Source organism: Orycteropus afer, unplaced genomic scaffold, assembly GCF_000298275.1.
Source record: "Orycteropus afer afer isolate SDZICR_OR568_19922 unplaced genomic scaffold, OryAfe1.0 scaffold00053, whole genome shotgun sequence".
In the NCBI taxonomy this organism is placed as follows: Eukaryota; Metazoa; Chordata; class Mammalia; order Tubulidentata; family Orycteropodidae; genus Orycteropus; species Orycteropus afer.
In genome coordinates, this window is record NW_006921640.1 from 10314439 (window position 1) to 10331650 (window position 17212).

The 17212-nt window shown below is 37.0% G+C and overlaps 1 protein-coding gene across 1 annotated transcript in view; it reads right to left on the minus strand.

The window, feature by feature from the left end:
- The window catches only part of PPP2R2A (protein phosphatase 2 regulatory subunit Balpha), a 104287-nt gene that overhangs the window by 13302 nt on the left and 73773 nt on the right, over positions 1-17212 (minus strand). The window contains exon 4 of the mRNA XM_007938751.2: positions 5129-5294. Coding sequence (XP_007936942.1) covers positions 5129-5294 — 166 coding nt within the window. The remainder of the gene's footprint in view (positions 1-5128; positions 5295-17212) is intronic.

Sequence of the window (17212 nt, forward strand, 5' to 3'; positions counted from 1 at the left end):
AACAAAATACAGGCATATGAGTTAAACGTTTACCTCAAGTACATACACTCCTTGGAGAGAACAATCATGGGAGAAAGATGGGCTGCTTATGCACAGGGAGACAGCTCAGGGGGCAGGAGTGCATGGAGGGATGCACACTGGGAAGAGGTAACTATGGGGAAGAAGTGGGAGGGGAGCTGTTGCATTGTGGTAAACTGTGGTCAATGACATGAGATAAAGTATATGTGAACTGCTGTATGGAAAGTGATTTTGCTCTGTAAATCTTCACCCAAATTACAATAAAAATAAATTAAAAAAAATAATAATAATTAAAGTGGTAAAACTTGTGACTTAAGAGGTTTAAAAATTTCCAATAGTATAAACACAAGACATAGGAGTACTAGGTTACACATGATTTCAGTGCAGTGCCCGCGGACAAGGCAGGTAGGAAACAAAATAATTTGTAATAAACATAAATTAAAAATAAATCCTTATGTTCTCAGAAGTAATTTCTTTTCTACCTGGAGTTTTTGGCCCCTAAGAGGAGACACCAAAGTATAAAACTGCATGCAAGATTATATAAATAGATACAGACAGGATTATCAGATCTGTTTCTTCTAAAAGGTTAAGAACTACCATTTATGATGTTTCCCTAAACTGTTAACACTTAACTTCTGAAGCTTAGTGTTCTGGTTACCTAGTGCCACTCTGACAGGAATATACCACAAATGGGATGGCCTTAACAAACAGGAGTTTATTCTCTTACAGTTCGAGAGGCTAGAAGCTTGAGTTCAAAGTGCCAGGCTCTAGGGGCTGTGTGAAAGCCCCTAGATCTTGGGCTTCAGCTCCGCCTCTTGCTCCTGGCCCACTGAAGCTAGAGGCATCTCTTCACTCAGGCAGCTGCTGGTTGCTGAGGCTAACAAGCTCAAGGTTGACAAATAAAATGGCACAGTCCCGATGTCACCAAACCACACGGCAGGCCATTAATTCAAGTCCATTGGAAGTCCCAAGGTCGGCAGAGCATGGCAGGCTGCTAAACAATGTAAGGCTACATGCAGGGTTCAAGCATGCCGTAAGCTGGAGACCATTCCCAAAGCTGCTGCTTATATACGGGAAGCAGACCACATACCCAAAGCAGCTACTCAGCTGCTCCAACAGATTCCACCATGGAGTTAATTACTAATCTCACCATGGGGAATAACTACATTCAGCTGCCCAGCCACTCAAACAGGCCCAGCCAAGCTGACAAACAAACGTAACCACCACACTTTGCATTAATAATTAAAGAAGTGATCCAGTGATGCAAAAGTCCTTGTGTTCCTGTGTTGCCACAAATGAGAGTTAGAGCAGGGAACATCATATTTCCAAGTTCTCCTTCAGAAAATGCAGCTTTATATTTATAAGAGCCAAAAAACTTAAGCCATACAAACAACCTATTTATGAGTACACTTGGTATTACTCAAATATTTAAGACCCATGGTTAACAAGTCAATGAGGAGAAATCAGGGAAAATTCGGAGAAAGGCAAAATATTAAAGAGAAAATAAAATCACTTGAAGAAACATAAATGAACTGAATTATAAGGAAACGAATCTTTTCATCAAAAATTATCTGGGCAACAGGAAATAGTTGATGATGATCATAATGGAAAACTAATGCAAAGAGAAAGACTAATTTTGGTTAATCAAAGTTAGAAATGTTTGTCCTATTTTCTACTGCGCCCCTAACAACAGCTTTGGTTCTTGTTGAATGATTCTGACTCATGGTGACTCTATGTATATATATGTCAGGGTAGAACTAATCCATAGGGTTTCAATGGTATGACCTTTCAAACAGAGATTGCCAGGCCTGTCTTCTGAGGAACCTCTGGGTAGATTCAAACTGCCAAACTTTCAGCCACTAGTCCAGAGCATAACTGTTTGTGTCATCCAAGGTCTCCCTTCCGACAGCAGCAGCTTCTAATCTTTTTATGAATGTAAAACCCATTACATTTTGGGACAGTTATGCTTTATCTCACAGAGAAAACTATACAAAATAATATAGACATTAATGTTAATATTTTCCCCATAACTGCTTTTTAAGAATAAAACTTTTTATGTGTAGCTCAAGTCCTACTCCCCCATCCCTTTTTCCTTTTCTACCATTTCCAGACACAACTCTAACCTGAAGTTTATGAAGCTCCTATACCTGTTTTATCCTTCCACAATGCATCACACAGTAACAAGATCATTATTTTTACCACAAAAATACTGTCACCTCCTAGACAGTTATATTTTATTCAGTATCCATTAATAATAACAAGAAATATTAAAGCCTACGATGTATTCTATAGTGGCATCAAAATTGTATTATTAATCAATATTTTAAAAATCTAGGAGCTTTTATGTAAGGAGCTGATTAAGTTAAGGCATTTGGCTGTTCACCAAAGGTTAGTAATTCAAACCCACTAGCTGCTCTGTGGAAGAAGGATGGGGCAGTCTACTTCCATAAAGATTTACAGCCTTAGAAATCCAATGAGGGTCTCTATGAGTTGGAACTGACTTGATGGCAATGACTTTGGTTTTTTGGAGCAGTAAACATACTTGGGAGACACTGTTGATTCTGTGTAAAGGAAAAAACAAAACAAAACAAAAAGACAAACCCAAACAACCATATAAATTTGCATACTCCTTACCTAGCCACTGAATTCACAGTGGTCTCTCCCTCCACTGACCTGTTACAGTGTTTAGTGTCTAAAACTAGTTACCTTTGAGTCGATTCTAACTCATAGTGACCCCATGCGTGTCAGAGTAGAACTGTGCTAAGCACCATAGGGTTTTCAATGGCTGATTTTTCAGAAGCAGATTGCCGGGACTTTTTCCTGACATGCCTCTGGATGAAGCTGAAACTCCAACCTTTCAGTTAGCTGAGCATATTAACCATTTGTAACAACCAGGGTAACAAGTTTAGAATTGCTAATTTGGTGCTAATAAATTGTCTTCATTATTTGAAACTACTGAGGAACACATAGAAGCCTACTTGGAAGACACATGTGGATATAAACTAAGCGTTCACAGTTATTTTAAGATTAACTCATGAATGAATTGAAACGAGATTTGCTTCCAAATAATACTGGGAGAAGGGAAAGGAGAACAAAAGAAATGGGATCTGGCCCTGAATTGCTATTGTGGAGGGTGGGTGATAGGTTTACCACATAAATGAAAACTGAATCAAGACTAGAAGGCAACATATGGCCATGGGTCAACAGTTTCATCTATGATGCTATGAGTTATGGCCTTTACATAGTTATTACTAGTTGTTCATCTTTTAATACAAAGAGAAGAGAGATGAATGCAGTTTGTGTGAAAGAGGAACAGGGTACACATTTCAATGGGTTGATTGGAGAAGGCTATCATGAGAAAAGGGGCACCTAAGAAGAGGCAAAAGGAGCTCTGATGACATGGTAGGTAAGGCATTGGGCTGCTAACCAGAAGTTTGGTGGTTCAAACCCACCAGCTGCTCTGTGGGAGGCAGATGAGGCAATCTACTTCCATAAAGATTTAATGCCTTGGAAATCCAATGTGGGTCATTATGAGTTGAAATCAACTTAATGGCAGCGGGTATGGGTTTGGGGTAAGAGGAGGCAAACTTTTACAGTGTCAGCTATCATTTTGTGGACTCTATTTCTAAGAACTCAATACAGTAGGCTATGAGGCATAAATTGCACAAAAAGGGTACTAAGTATCTTCTACATGGCAGAAGAGCTTACATGATGTAAGATCTAGGTGCTAGAAATTAATTTAATCAAAAGTAAGGAAATGGGAAAATGTGAGTGGTTTTCCCCAACCTATTTACCAGCCTCAAAAGTTTTAATCTAAATTTCTATAGACTATGGTTATCTAGAACTTCTGAAAGTCTCCCTTAATCATGCTAATGACTTTCTTTAGACCCAAGACACACAACTTGTTAAGAAATTTCTTTTTTTAGAAGAATAAAAAGAAATGAACCATTCTTAACCCATCATAAAGTACTTTAAATTCTGGTAGATTCAGTACACAATTCTAATGCTTAATTAATAACTTCCTGGACAGGCAAAACACTATGACATTTAATCTTTCCCAGCTATGTGGCTTTTTGGTTTGTGTCCTTACTGGACAGAGATCAAGAAGAGTGGTTCTTCTAGAGAATGTCCTTGAGTGGAGCCCATACTTTCACAGAATATTTTCTATTTATTGTTTGAAATACTTTTCTGTAGTATCTAGACAAATTTAAAAACAAGAAAAGAGGCAAACATTTATTTCACACTTATTATGAAGGTCAAAGAGTTACCATATTTAACACATACAACAATATTATTATAGATATTATCATTTTCAGTTTACAGGTAAGAAAAATTCAACTCAGTAGAGTAACCTGCCCAACATTATTAAGTTGAGAAGTAGCAGAGACAGGATCTGATCTAAATTCAGTGGCAAAGCCTGGGATCTTTTCACTATCAACTGTGCTGGAGTGCTGGAAGAAAAATCAGCATCTGGGCAGCATTTGCCCCAAAGCAAAGTTCAGAAGGCAGGAAAGGGAGGGGAACCCAGTTAGAAAGTGGGAAGAATGCTGTTACAGGGAAGGGATTGTAACTAATGTCATGAAACACAACGAGTAAAAACTGTTGAATGGAAAATTAATCTGCTCTGTAAATTTTCACCCAAAACACAATTAGAAAAAAAAAAAAAAAAAGAGAAGCAGCAGCAGCGCCTGAGCTGCTATTTCATGTAATTTAAGAAATGAAAAGAGAATCAAAAAGGGAAGGCAAGAAGAGTTTACATTCTACATGGGGAATATTCTCAAAAGTCTTTTCCCGAAGATCTCTTAACAAATATTCCTCTTTGGAAGTGGAAAATATCCTCTACAGGATATACATACAGAATTAAAAAACAAAAACAAAAACAACCAACGCCATCTAGTCAATTCCAATCATAGCAACCCTTCGTTGGGTTTCTGAGGTGGTAAATCTTTATGGAAGTAGATTGCCCAGTCTTGCTTCCACGGAGTGGCTGGTGGGTTTGAACCACCAACCTTCTGGTTAGTAGTCAGATGCCTTAGGCACTGTGTAAACAGAGATCCTTATATGTACAAAATGGGTACATGAAAATTTAAAACAAAAACATCACACTTACCATTGGTAGACAATAAAAACTGAGCAGCATTTTTCTGGGGCAACCACCTAATTTTGTTGATCTTTTCTTCTATTTCTAAACTTTTCAAGTAGTCAAACTCTGGTTCATGGCTCTGGAAGGTGCTGTAAACATTATATTCTCCTCTGCTATGAGACTGGATTTTGTTCTAAAATGGAAACAAATATTTGGACCACTGTTGAGAAATATTTAAAACCAATCAAGCATGTAATCAATTCCAAGAGATCTTGCAAATTCTAGTCAATCCATTAGGTGTATTTTATACAATCATACTGTTTTTTATATTTAATAGCCTTTAAGGGATAAATTTAAAAGGCTTTTTTTAAAAAAAGAAAGAGAGCGAGAAAGGGAAAGCTAAATAAAGCCTAATGATTTAAGCCCAATTCAGTAAGAAAATTTGTATCAATCTGATTAACTGGATCTCATTAATTTGCCGTTTTGATATACTGAATAATATTAGAGGTATACTGACAAAATACTGAACATCTTTAACAAGGAAGCTCATTTAAAAAATAAAGATTAGACAGGAAAAACTTGCTTAGAAGCATCTGGCTGTGGCATACCACCTTTCTCTGCCCACTTAAGGGTCAATTCTCAATCTGCTGTTTAAGATAATGCATGTTCCTCCTTTTCTTTCCTATTGTCTGCTTTAAGTCATTTCACTGCTGAATATCTCCCTAAAAGAAGAGCTCTGCTAAAATTCAATGAACCTGACTCCTCCCTATGAACCATGTTTCAGGTAAGATTTTTAAATACCCCATCCCATAAACCATTGTTATGTAGCTGTTGATTAAGTTCATATTCAGCACTGTCTAGCACCTCCACCGATACCTCCCCCACCTGTTTACCCTCCCCTCCCTTCCTGTGCATGCACTGATCCCTTATCCTATCAGCATGTACTGATGATTTATTCCATTTACTGGTGGTGTAAATGCTTAAGGCATATGACTGCTAACCAGAAGCCTGGTGGAAACCCAAGGAGGGGTTGCTATGAGTTGGGATCCAAGTCAACGGCAGTGAGTTTATTTTTGTTGTTGTTCTTTTACACCGATACCAAAGTGGGTTTCCAAGACTTATCTCTATGGAAGTAGATTGCCCAGTCTTCCTTTCGAGGAGTGCCTGGTGAGTGTGAACCGCCAGCCTTCTGGTTAGCAGTCAAATGCCTTAAGCACCACACTACCAGAGCTCTCAGCGTAAAAGAATGTAATTTAAACATTATATAGAGAGATAGACTTGTGAACTTCTTTAGTAACACTAACACTTCAGCAAAACTGAATTTTAACTATGTTCAGAATTTACTCTTTTAGCCTATTATCACATCATTAAAAACTTATCAAAATTACTACAAGGCTATTTCAAGGAACCTACTGAAAAATGGTTGATATGAAAAATATTAATAGATATTATTCATAAGTCAACTATAATTATAAAAGTTTTGTTCAGATGCTTATCAATGGGAGTAATCACTGATCATTACTATTCTCCATATAAAAAAAGAAGGCCTACTGGCACAGTAATTAACTGCTCAGTTCCTAACTCAAAAGTCAGTAGTTTGAATCCACCAGCTGCTCCACAGGTGACAGATGAAGCAGTCTGCTGCTGTAAAGATTTACAGCTTTGGAAACCCTATGTTGTTGTTGTTATGTGCCATCTCGAGTCGGACCCGACTCATAGCGACCCCTCCTTGGGTTTCCGAGGCAGTACCACTACGGACGTAGATTGCCCAACCTTCCTTCCGAGGACTGGCTGGTGGGTTTGAACTGCCAGCCTTCTGGTTAGCAGCCAAATGCCTTAGGCACTATGCCACCAGAGCTCCTGGAAACCCTATAGGACTGTTCTACTCTACCCAATGAGCCAAAGTGACTCCATGACAATGGGGTTTGGTTTGGCTTTGGTTTCCAAATCAAAAGACAACCTTATTGAACTATCACCTTAAAAGTATATGTTGTGGGTTTAGCTTGATTATCTGGATTGATCATTCACTGGACCCTCTGATAATACCAATTAGTGAGTAGGTTTACCACTGCTAACAATGCAGAGCAGAACACAAAACATAGTCCACAATGGGGTTCAAAAAACCAAACCAAACTCACTGCCACCAAGTCAATTCCGACCCCCACTGGATTTCCAAGGTGATAAATCTTTACAGAAGTAGATTGTCCTATTTCCCTTTACTGGAGCAGCTGGTGGGTTTGAACTGCCAACCTCCTGGTTAGCAGTCAGATGCCTCAGGCACTGTGCCACCAGAGCCCCTTACAACACTGGGGAAAGGAGAGGGTAAAAACATCAAACCCAGAATCTTGGTCTCATTATCACACTTTTATCCCAAATGAGACAACCTAATCCATTACATATATACAGTCTGTTATCACTTCAGAAGAAATTCCATAAATCTTCTACCTAAAATTACTCACCCATATCACAAGGCCTATTATTAAAACCATACCCCCAAACAAACCCACGGTAGTGAAGTCAATGCCAACTCATGATGATCCCGTGTTTTATAGAGTAGAGCTCTACACTAAGTGATTTTTTGCTGTAAAAACAGATGGCCAGGCCTCTCTTTCATTGCACCACTAAGTCAGTATGAACCACCAATCTTTGGGTTAGTAGTCGAGTACAACTTGTTTGTCCCAGCCATGAACCTTAATATTTATTACTATTATTATTATTTTTAAATAAAAAGTAAGATGCACTAATTAAATTTTTAATACAGATGCTGTCTTAAACTTTGGTTTTTGATTTAATACTTAAACACTAGGTACTAGAAGGATAGAGATTTAACAAAGAATCCCAACCTTCAAGCAATTCGTGTACATAAATCTTTTTGTCAAACGAAGCTAAATGTACACATTATGTTGAATGTAAAACAAGCTCTTAAAATTAAAAATAAAATAAATAAAAAATCTTTTTGTCAAAAGCAGAAAGTGATTACCATACAATTCTGGCAAGCAATATAAAGAACCAAGGGAAAGCCACAAATCATTCCACATGCTAAAGTCGAGTCTGTTTGGATCACAGTGGATTTGGTGATATGCAAAGAAAAACAAACACAAACCTATGAAAATAGTCTCTAAAACAGAAAAGGAATAACATTCTGAAGACTTATGAACAACAACATGGGTATAATGTGATTACAAGCTCCAAAACAAAACCATAGAGGCGTTTAGCAGTCTCAATGGAGTACAAGCAGCACTGCTTCCTTTTAAAAGGGGAAAAAAAAAAAAAAAAAAAAAAAAAAATCACACAAGGAGAAAATTATATATAAGAAGTTAACCATGTCAGGTTGCACACATGGATTAGTCTCCATTCTTCCCTGAAATTCCACCAACACTACAGTAAAATAATTTTTAATCCCCAAGGACAAAGAGTAACAGCAACGATGACAGCAGCAGTAATAAAACAGAAAAGGCCATGAAACAGATGCATGAGTGGTAACCAACTGACTTAACAAATTGTAGAGAGCTGAATCCTTCCCCAGCAGTGGGAATTTTCCAATAACTAGGGGAAGGGTGATGTTTATATTATTATGATGGTGACAGTATTGTTCTCTGTCTGAACCAAGTACCATGAGCAATTCTGAAGAAAAAGACACTTAATTCCATGTCCTTAACCCTGTACTTAAAAAAAAAAAAAAACCCACAATGTATCAAAGCCCAAGAAGGACTTAGGCTTTGTTTTAAAAGCTCTCCTACAATGGTAGAGAATTGGGACACAATGTGGAATGTTTTTTATTTGGGTTTTCTTGAACAGGTTTTCTTTCACCTCTCACTTTAAAAAAAAAAAAAGTTAGCTTTTTCTGATGAGTTAGTCCATAGTATCCAATCATTTAATCAAAACTAACCCAGATTTACTGGAAAGGTATTCTGTAGATCCACAATCAGCTGACTTTAAGATTTACCTTCAATTAACATGGGCAGTCTGTATTCAATAAGTTGAAGGCCTTAAGAGCAAAACTGAGTTCACAGAGAAGAAATTCTGCAAGACTGCAGCATCAAATCCTGCCCAAGTTTCCAGCCTGCCCTACAAACTGTAGACTCATAATCACATGAACCAATTACTTAAAATCAATCACTCTCAATGTCTTCCTTTCTCTTGTGTCCTACAGTTTCTGGAAAACCCTAATACACTTGGCTTTTACAATCACCAAGAAATTTTCTATAATAAATAGATATAGAAGAGTTTTATTCCAAATACCTATAACAGGAGATGGAATACAACAGGTACTCATAAATATCTTCCAAATGAACAATAGTTAACAAAAACAATGAGCAAAAGGTGGTACTGGTGTGATAAATAGAGGTTGGAGGTAACTTGGTAGATATAAGGAATATGCAGAAATTAGAAGGAATGGGTTAGATGTACACATGGCAACTCAGAAGGATCTTGAAAATACAGTTCTTAGTGAAAAAAAGTAAGACAAAGAATGAGATATGACATCTAGGATTCTTTAAGTGTATTAAAAATACAGTCTACTAAACCAAAAAGAAACATTTTAAACACAGAAGCAAACAAAATCCATAATTATATAAAGGATACTACATCACGATTAGGGGCAGTAGTGCTTCAGTGGTATAATTTTTGCCTTCCATGAGGGAGACATGGGTTTGATTCCAGGCCAATGCACCTCATGCACAATCACCACCTGTCTGTCAGTGGAGGCTCTCACGTTGATGCTGAACATGTTAGGTTTCAAGAGTGTGTGCATACTAAGAAAAACGCCTGGCAATCTGCTTCTGGAAAATTGTCTAATGAAAACTCTGTGGAACACAATGGTCTGATTCCATTGTGCACAGGGTCACCACTGAGTCATTGGATTAAAAAAATATATACCAAGGAAAAAGAATAGCCCAGAAAGAAGCCTGAATGACGACAAATTGGTCTTGCTCAGCAATGAAGAAGAAAGGGTAGTCTTTTCATCAAATGGTGTTAGGTCAATTGGTTATTCATATGAAATAAGACAAACTTTGACCCCTATACCTCAAACCATACATGTAAACTGATTCCAGGTAAATCAGAAATACAAATATGAAATGTACAAAAATTAGTTTCTAGGACAAACTCTGTCGGTAAGAACTTTCTGCAATGATGGAAATGGTCTATATATATGCTATCCAACATAGTAAGTGTTCACATGTGGTTAGTGATACCTGAATGTGGCTACTGCAACTAAGAAAGTGAATTTTTAATTAAATTTAAATAGACACTTGAAGCTTGGTGGCTACTTTAAAGGACTGTATAATTCTAAAAGATAACAGGAATAGCCTCCTGAACTTAAGAGTTACAGAAATATTTCTTGCACAGAACAATGAAAATAGTGAACCCTAAAGAAAAAAATTGATAAATTGGACTGCGTTAAAATTAATAACACCGATGTATCAAAATACATCATTTGGAAAATAAAAATGTAAGTCACAGAATGGAAGACACTTCCAACAAACGTAATTGACAAAGGGTTCATATTCATAAAGTATAAAGAAAAATCTACAAATCAGTAAGAATCTCTCAGACAATCCAGCAGAAAAATGTGCAAGAGATGTGAATAGGCACACTTCACAAAAGGCAACAATATCCAAGTGGCCAAAAACCACACAAAAATATGTGTTAACAGAGAAACTTCAATGTTAATAAAATACAAATTAAAACCAAAAATAGGATACACACTTTGTTGTGTGCTATCAAGTCAATTCTGACTCATAGTGACCCTATCAGACTGAGCAGAACTAGCTATAGGGTTTCTTAGGTTGTAATCTTTATTACAGCAGATTGTCAATTCTTTTCTCTCATAGAGAAGCTGGTGGGTTTAAATGGCTGACCTTTCAGTTACCAGCCATGAGCACTTAACTACTGTGCTACCAGGGCTCTTTGGATACACTGATACCACCCACCAAAATGTTTAAAATTCAGAAAGAATGACAATACAAACTTCTGACAAAGATATGGTACAGTCAGAACGTTTTCTGTATATCAGTATATTTTCTGCGCTACCTACTAAAATGGAATACATATCCTATGACACAATAACCTCATGCACAACAACGAGCATCACAGAGTCAAGAATGTTCTTTGCTGAATTATCTTAATAGCCACAAACAAGAAACACACAAAATGTCACAACAGTAGATTTTTATAATTTTAAAGTACAAAAAATGAGAGCAGAGGAAGATTGATGGATCCAACTAGTTAAATGAAATACTCTGAAGATCACAAAAGATATACTAGGCAGATGACTGCATCTCAGAACAATAGATTAGTTAATCTTTCATTTGTGAAAGATCCTTAATAATCATTACAGGGCAGTATTTGCACAGGGAGTTAGTGCAGGGGGAAGGAATGCATAGGGAAGAAGGACAAAGGGAAACGGTAACAGAGAGGAAGTGGGAAGAGAGCTGTTTACATTATGGGGATTGTAGCCAATGTCATGAAACAAAACATTTATCAACTGCTGTACGGAAAATAAATTTTGCCTGTAAACTTTCACCTAAATCACAATAATTTTTTTTTTTAAATTATGATAAAGGTTTACACACAAAAAGTATCATTCTTTGAAGATTATCAGGAATAGAAGGGAAGGAGGTAAATCACTAATTTTAGGGCACATCATATTAACTTGAGTTTAGTGAAAAGCAAAAGACAATAAAGGAGTGGTTAGCATAAAATAATCAAGGCAAATGAAGATACTGGGAGGAACATAAGAGTTAAAGGCAACAAAGATAAATACTAATATATACACAATCCTCCAATAACAGTTAACAATAATCAATGAGTAGGTACACTGACACTCAAGATGAACGGGTGGGAAGGCATGTGGAACTATACTCACGAATATGCACAAGTTTAACAAAGGTCAAACCTCTACAAAGAAAGTACAAATTAAAACCAAAATAGGATACACTCGTTGTTGTATGCAATCAAGTCAATTCTGACTCAGCCAATCTAAGGACAGAAAAGTAATGTCCCACAGGATTTTCTAGGTTGTAATCTTCATGGGAACAAATTGTCAATTCCTTACCCCCAAAGAGCAGCTGAGTTTAAATCACCAGCTACATATGCATTTGTATGTGCTGCAATTATACCCACGAATACAGTAGAGCGAACAGGGAGCAAAGTTATGAGAACTTAGCCATAACCAAACACCTTGAGGGAATGAGTCCCTGGGCCTTGGTGCTCAGGACCATAATCTTAGGGGGGCATTAAGGTCAAATGGCATAACATATTCCACAAAAACTGTTTTATATGTTTCTTTAGTGGATAGCAACCGTGGTTTAAATATGCTTGTGAGTGGCCATATAAGGTACAACTATTGGTCTCTCCTCATCCGGAACAAAGAAGAATTAAGAAAGTAAAAGACACAAGGAAACAATTAGTCCAATGGACTAATGAACAACATGAAACTCAGCCTCCATGACCCTGAAGCCAGAACTAGATGGTATTAGGCTATCACTGCCGATCAATGTGAAAGGGATCACAACAGTAGGTCCTGGGTAGAGTGGGAAATAATGTGGAACAAAACTCAAAATCATAAAAGGTCAGGCTTACTGGTCTGATACAGATTGGGAGAACCCCTGAGATATGGCCCTTAGACACCATTCAAGCTTAGAATTAAACTCATCCCCTGTGGCTCAATTTTCAACCAATGATAGGCTTATAAGGTGAAGAATAATGCCAGGTAGGTATGTACTCGTTAAAACAACCATATGAAATCAAAAGGGCAGTATATGGCCAGGGATGAGCTCAGAAGGCAGGAAAAAACAGGAAACCAGGACAAAGGGAAATGGCAAACACAAGGAAGATGTGGGAAGACTGCTGTTACACTGCAGGGATTATAATCAATGTTGCAAAACAAATGGGTATGAATTATTGAATAGAAAACCAATTTGCTCTGTAAACTTTCACCCCAATCAATCAATCAATCAGTCAGTCTCTCTCTCTCTCTCTCTCTCTCTCTCTCTCTCTCACACACACACAGAAATTAATTAAGGAAAATCTTAACACTCTCTCATGAAAGATGACAAAGGTCAGAATAGGTAGGTAAACTCACAAAAAATGACCAATAAATATGTGGACATCTGTTCATCTTCATCAGTAATCAAAACTAAGCAGTAACATTCTCCCCCTTAAACTGACAAAGAATTAAAGAATGTGATAATGCCTACTATTTTGAGTAGGCACTCATATACTACTGATAGAAGTATAAATCTGTACAATTTTCTGAAGTCAGTATGTCAATACTTTCTGAAAGCCTTAAAAAATGTAGCTATTCCACAATCCCTTTCAAAGTATAATCCAATGGTGGAAAAATGTATGCAAAGATGCATAAACAACCTGACACCTTAAAACCTAAATATCCATCAAGTAGATGATGAAATACTACAAAGTCAGTTAAATTCATATTGTAGATCAATGTTTCTCAACCTTTTTAACCTATGCATAATGAATGCTTCCTTCTACTATCTTGGGCAGATCTCATAAGCTGGAAGTTTATTAAGCTTTGTTATTGAGTTTATTGAGTTTGACTGAATCAAGTTTATTAAGCATTGTCATTGTTTTAAAAACAGACCGTATGTTCTTACAAACTACACATGCATTCCTTTCAATGAATGGTTCTAATAGTCTCTTTACGTCCCTGATTGAAAGGTAATAAAACAGCCTGATAAAAGATTAAAATGAAATGTTACAGGACAATATGTATAGCATAATTCTGGCTTAAAAACAAAAAACGCTGAAGGAAGGTACACAGGTCTTTATTCACGTGATGGGATGATTTTATATTTTTATTTTAATCTCTGTGGAAATGATGTATATTTTTCATATTTTCCATAATAAACATTATACACATTCAAGTTAAGAGTCAAAATACACTTCTGAAAGAACTTGACCTGACAATCTATAACATCGTGCTTTTACTAATATCCTTCTTCCTTAAATTACATTCTGTGAAAATTTAGGAAATACTTCCTCCAGCAAAATGTAACTATCTTTAGAAAGTATTAAATATATCTTGCTTTGTACATTTCATAAGAAAGAGAACAAATGGACATTTTTAATCCTCCAAGTAAGAGTATTACTAATAGTTATTGCTGCATAAATGTTCTTTTACTTCATATTTGTTACAGGGAATCATTTGTTATTTCATAGTATAAAGATGTTAGCCTTGGAGTATTATAAAAGGTCTAGTCAGGGATAATGGCAGATATGGTACAAAATAAAACCTTTTTGCACCTGATAATGAACTACTATCTATGCATTCAGCAACCAGGAGGAACCTTCCAGAATAAAGTAAAATATAGCAATCAATGATAAAAACAGGAAATAAAAAAGGACATGTCAAACTTTTTCTAAAGTGATGGCAATAATGACTGTAGGGTACACATCAAAATGTTATAAGACCACACTAAATCATATTTAATAGTAAGTTCCAAAAAACCAAACTCACTGCCATTGGGTCGATTTCAACTTATAGTGACCCCTCCGTGGGTTTCCAAGGAGGCACCTCTACGGAAGTAGATTGCCCAGTCTTCCTTCCAAGGAGTGGCTGGTGGGTTTGAACTCCCAGGTTTCTGGTTAGCAGTCAAATGCTTTAGGCACTATGTCATCAGAGCTTAATAAGTTAATGCTCATTTACTGAGCACCTTTAAGGTGCAATACAGAAGAACACTAGTCACAATTTCCTATCCACTAAACTATAATACAGCAGAAGAGAAAAAAGGGCAACTGGTTGAAACAATTAGAAAATAAAATGAAGCAAAATTGTTCTTTGCTTGTAATATTCAAATAAAATTTAAAGGAAAGGTATAAATTAAAATTAATGCTTTACGATCTAACATAGTTCATGTGCTATTATTCAGATTATTTAACTAGCCAGAATATCTCAGTTCTAAATTACTTACAGAAAAAAATAGATAAAGTTCCATAGAAGTGCTTAACTACTCTAGCTTTAGAATTTTGCTGAAAAAAAAAAAAAAAAAAAAAAGTCTTTCTCAGACTGTAAGTTTTTCCCACAGTTATGTATCACTAAGAAAAGGAGCTAGAAAAAATTTTCGGCAAGATGGCAGACTAGGCAGAAAGACTGCACAGACCCTCTTCAACAAAGAAAAGGGAAACCAATTAACACAGACACAGAAGATAATCTTGGACCCCTAAGCCTTGAAGGGAAAGATATACAAGTGACTAAACCCCAACTAGCAGAAGAATTTGCATGAAAATACCAAAAAAGGAGACAGATGGAGCTGCGGTCTGGCAGTGATCCTGACGCACAGACAGCTTGGGGATTCCTGAGTGGTGGTAGGACCCAAGAATTAACCAAAAAATCAGTCCTGCTAGCCAGGGACTGTGTGGAGGACTGTGCTGTAGACTTTTGCTGGTCCGGAGGCAGCCATTTTGAAGGTTTAAAAGTGGCTTGACTATTTTGGATATTTAAAGACAGTGCTCTTGCAGATTCCTGGTGCTTAAGAACACCTTCTGCTTTCCAGCAACCCCAAGGTCACTCTGGACCTGCAAGACTGAAAAATTACCACATTCCTCTTGTTACCCTTATTCCCCCATCCACTTGGTGAATGGAGGTGTGGCCATCCCCCACTCCCACCTACATTCTGGGCCCACAGGAACTCCATCACAGTCTGTGTGCTCAGACGGAGCCTGGGTGCCCTGCCCTGTCCTCCACTGATTTTTTTTTCTCTTTCGCTTTTTTCTGGTGATTAGTTTGTGTGTATTTGTCTGTTTTAAAATAACTATTATTATTAATACTTTTGTCCCTTTTACTATTATTCTTAATCTTCCCCTCCCAGGTCCTAGTTTTCAGCATTTTTTCTTTTCCCTGTTCCTGGTTGAATTTTTTTTTTTTTTCTTTTTTCCCCTTTTTTTCTCGTGCTTAACCCTGTTCCTTGTTTTCTTTTTGCATTTTTCCCATTTTTTTCCTTCATTATTCTCCTTCTCTGCTTTTTTTCTCTTAGTGCCCTATCCCCAGATATTGCAGGTTTTCTTGTTTTTTCTTCTTCTTTTTCCTTTTTTTGGGTTACTGTTCCTGTGTGATTACATGGTGTGTTTTTTGTCCATGTGCTTTTAGTTTGTTGATGGTTATTCAATTGTAATTTGTGTCTAATGAGTGGGAGACAGCAACAGTCCCTGTAAGACACAACGACACCCACACCTCCTGCAACTTCACTTACTGAGAGCCACTGCCACCTCCACCAATGGGCCAACGATAAAAAACCACCAAGAAGGGCCTGAATCACCCTTGGCTGCTCTTCACAAACAGTTAACAGAGATCTAAATACAACAATGCCACGATGCCTCGGAGACAACAGACCATCACAGTCCACACAAAGAAGCAGAATAAAGTGGTAGAAACAAGGGAGCAGGATACAGACCCAGAACACATTCCTGAGGAAGCAGCAGCATTGGAACTCTCTGATAAGGAATTCAAAAGAATTATCTTTAGGTACCATCAAAGGATTGAGAGACCAAAGAAAACAAAGAAAAAACTCTAGAAGAATTTTGGAAGAAAATACAAGAACAAAATGACAAAATAAATGAGAAATTAGAAATGATTCTATATCTACAGACAGAAATCCAGAAGATTAATACTAAATTGTCAGAAATAGATAACACATTGGAAGGGCAAAGGAGCAGAACTGATGCGATGGAAGACAGAATTAATGAAACTGAAGACAAACACCTGAATACGTCTTTGGAAAGGGATCAATCAGAAAAAAAAATGAAGAAAGCCTAAGGTTCATGTGGGATACCATCAAAAGGAGTAACTCACATGTCACTGGAATTCCAGAACAGGAAGAGAAAACAAAACCACTGAGAAAATTGTCCAAGATTTGCTGGAGGAGAACTTCCCTGATATGATGAAAGAGGAGAACATATCCATTCAGGAAGTCTAACAAACCCCAAACAGGATAGACCCCAAAAGAAAATCACCAAGACACATCATCATCAAACTCATTAAAACTAAAGACAAAGACAGAATCCTGAAAGCAGCACGGGAAAAACAAAAAGTTACCTACAAAGGACAGCCAGTAAGAATAAGCTCTGATTTCTCAGCAGAAACCATGCAAG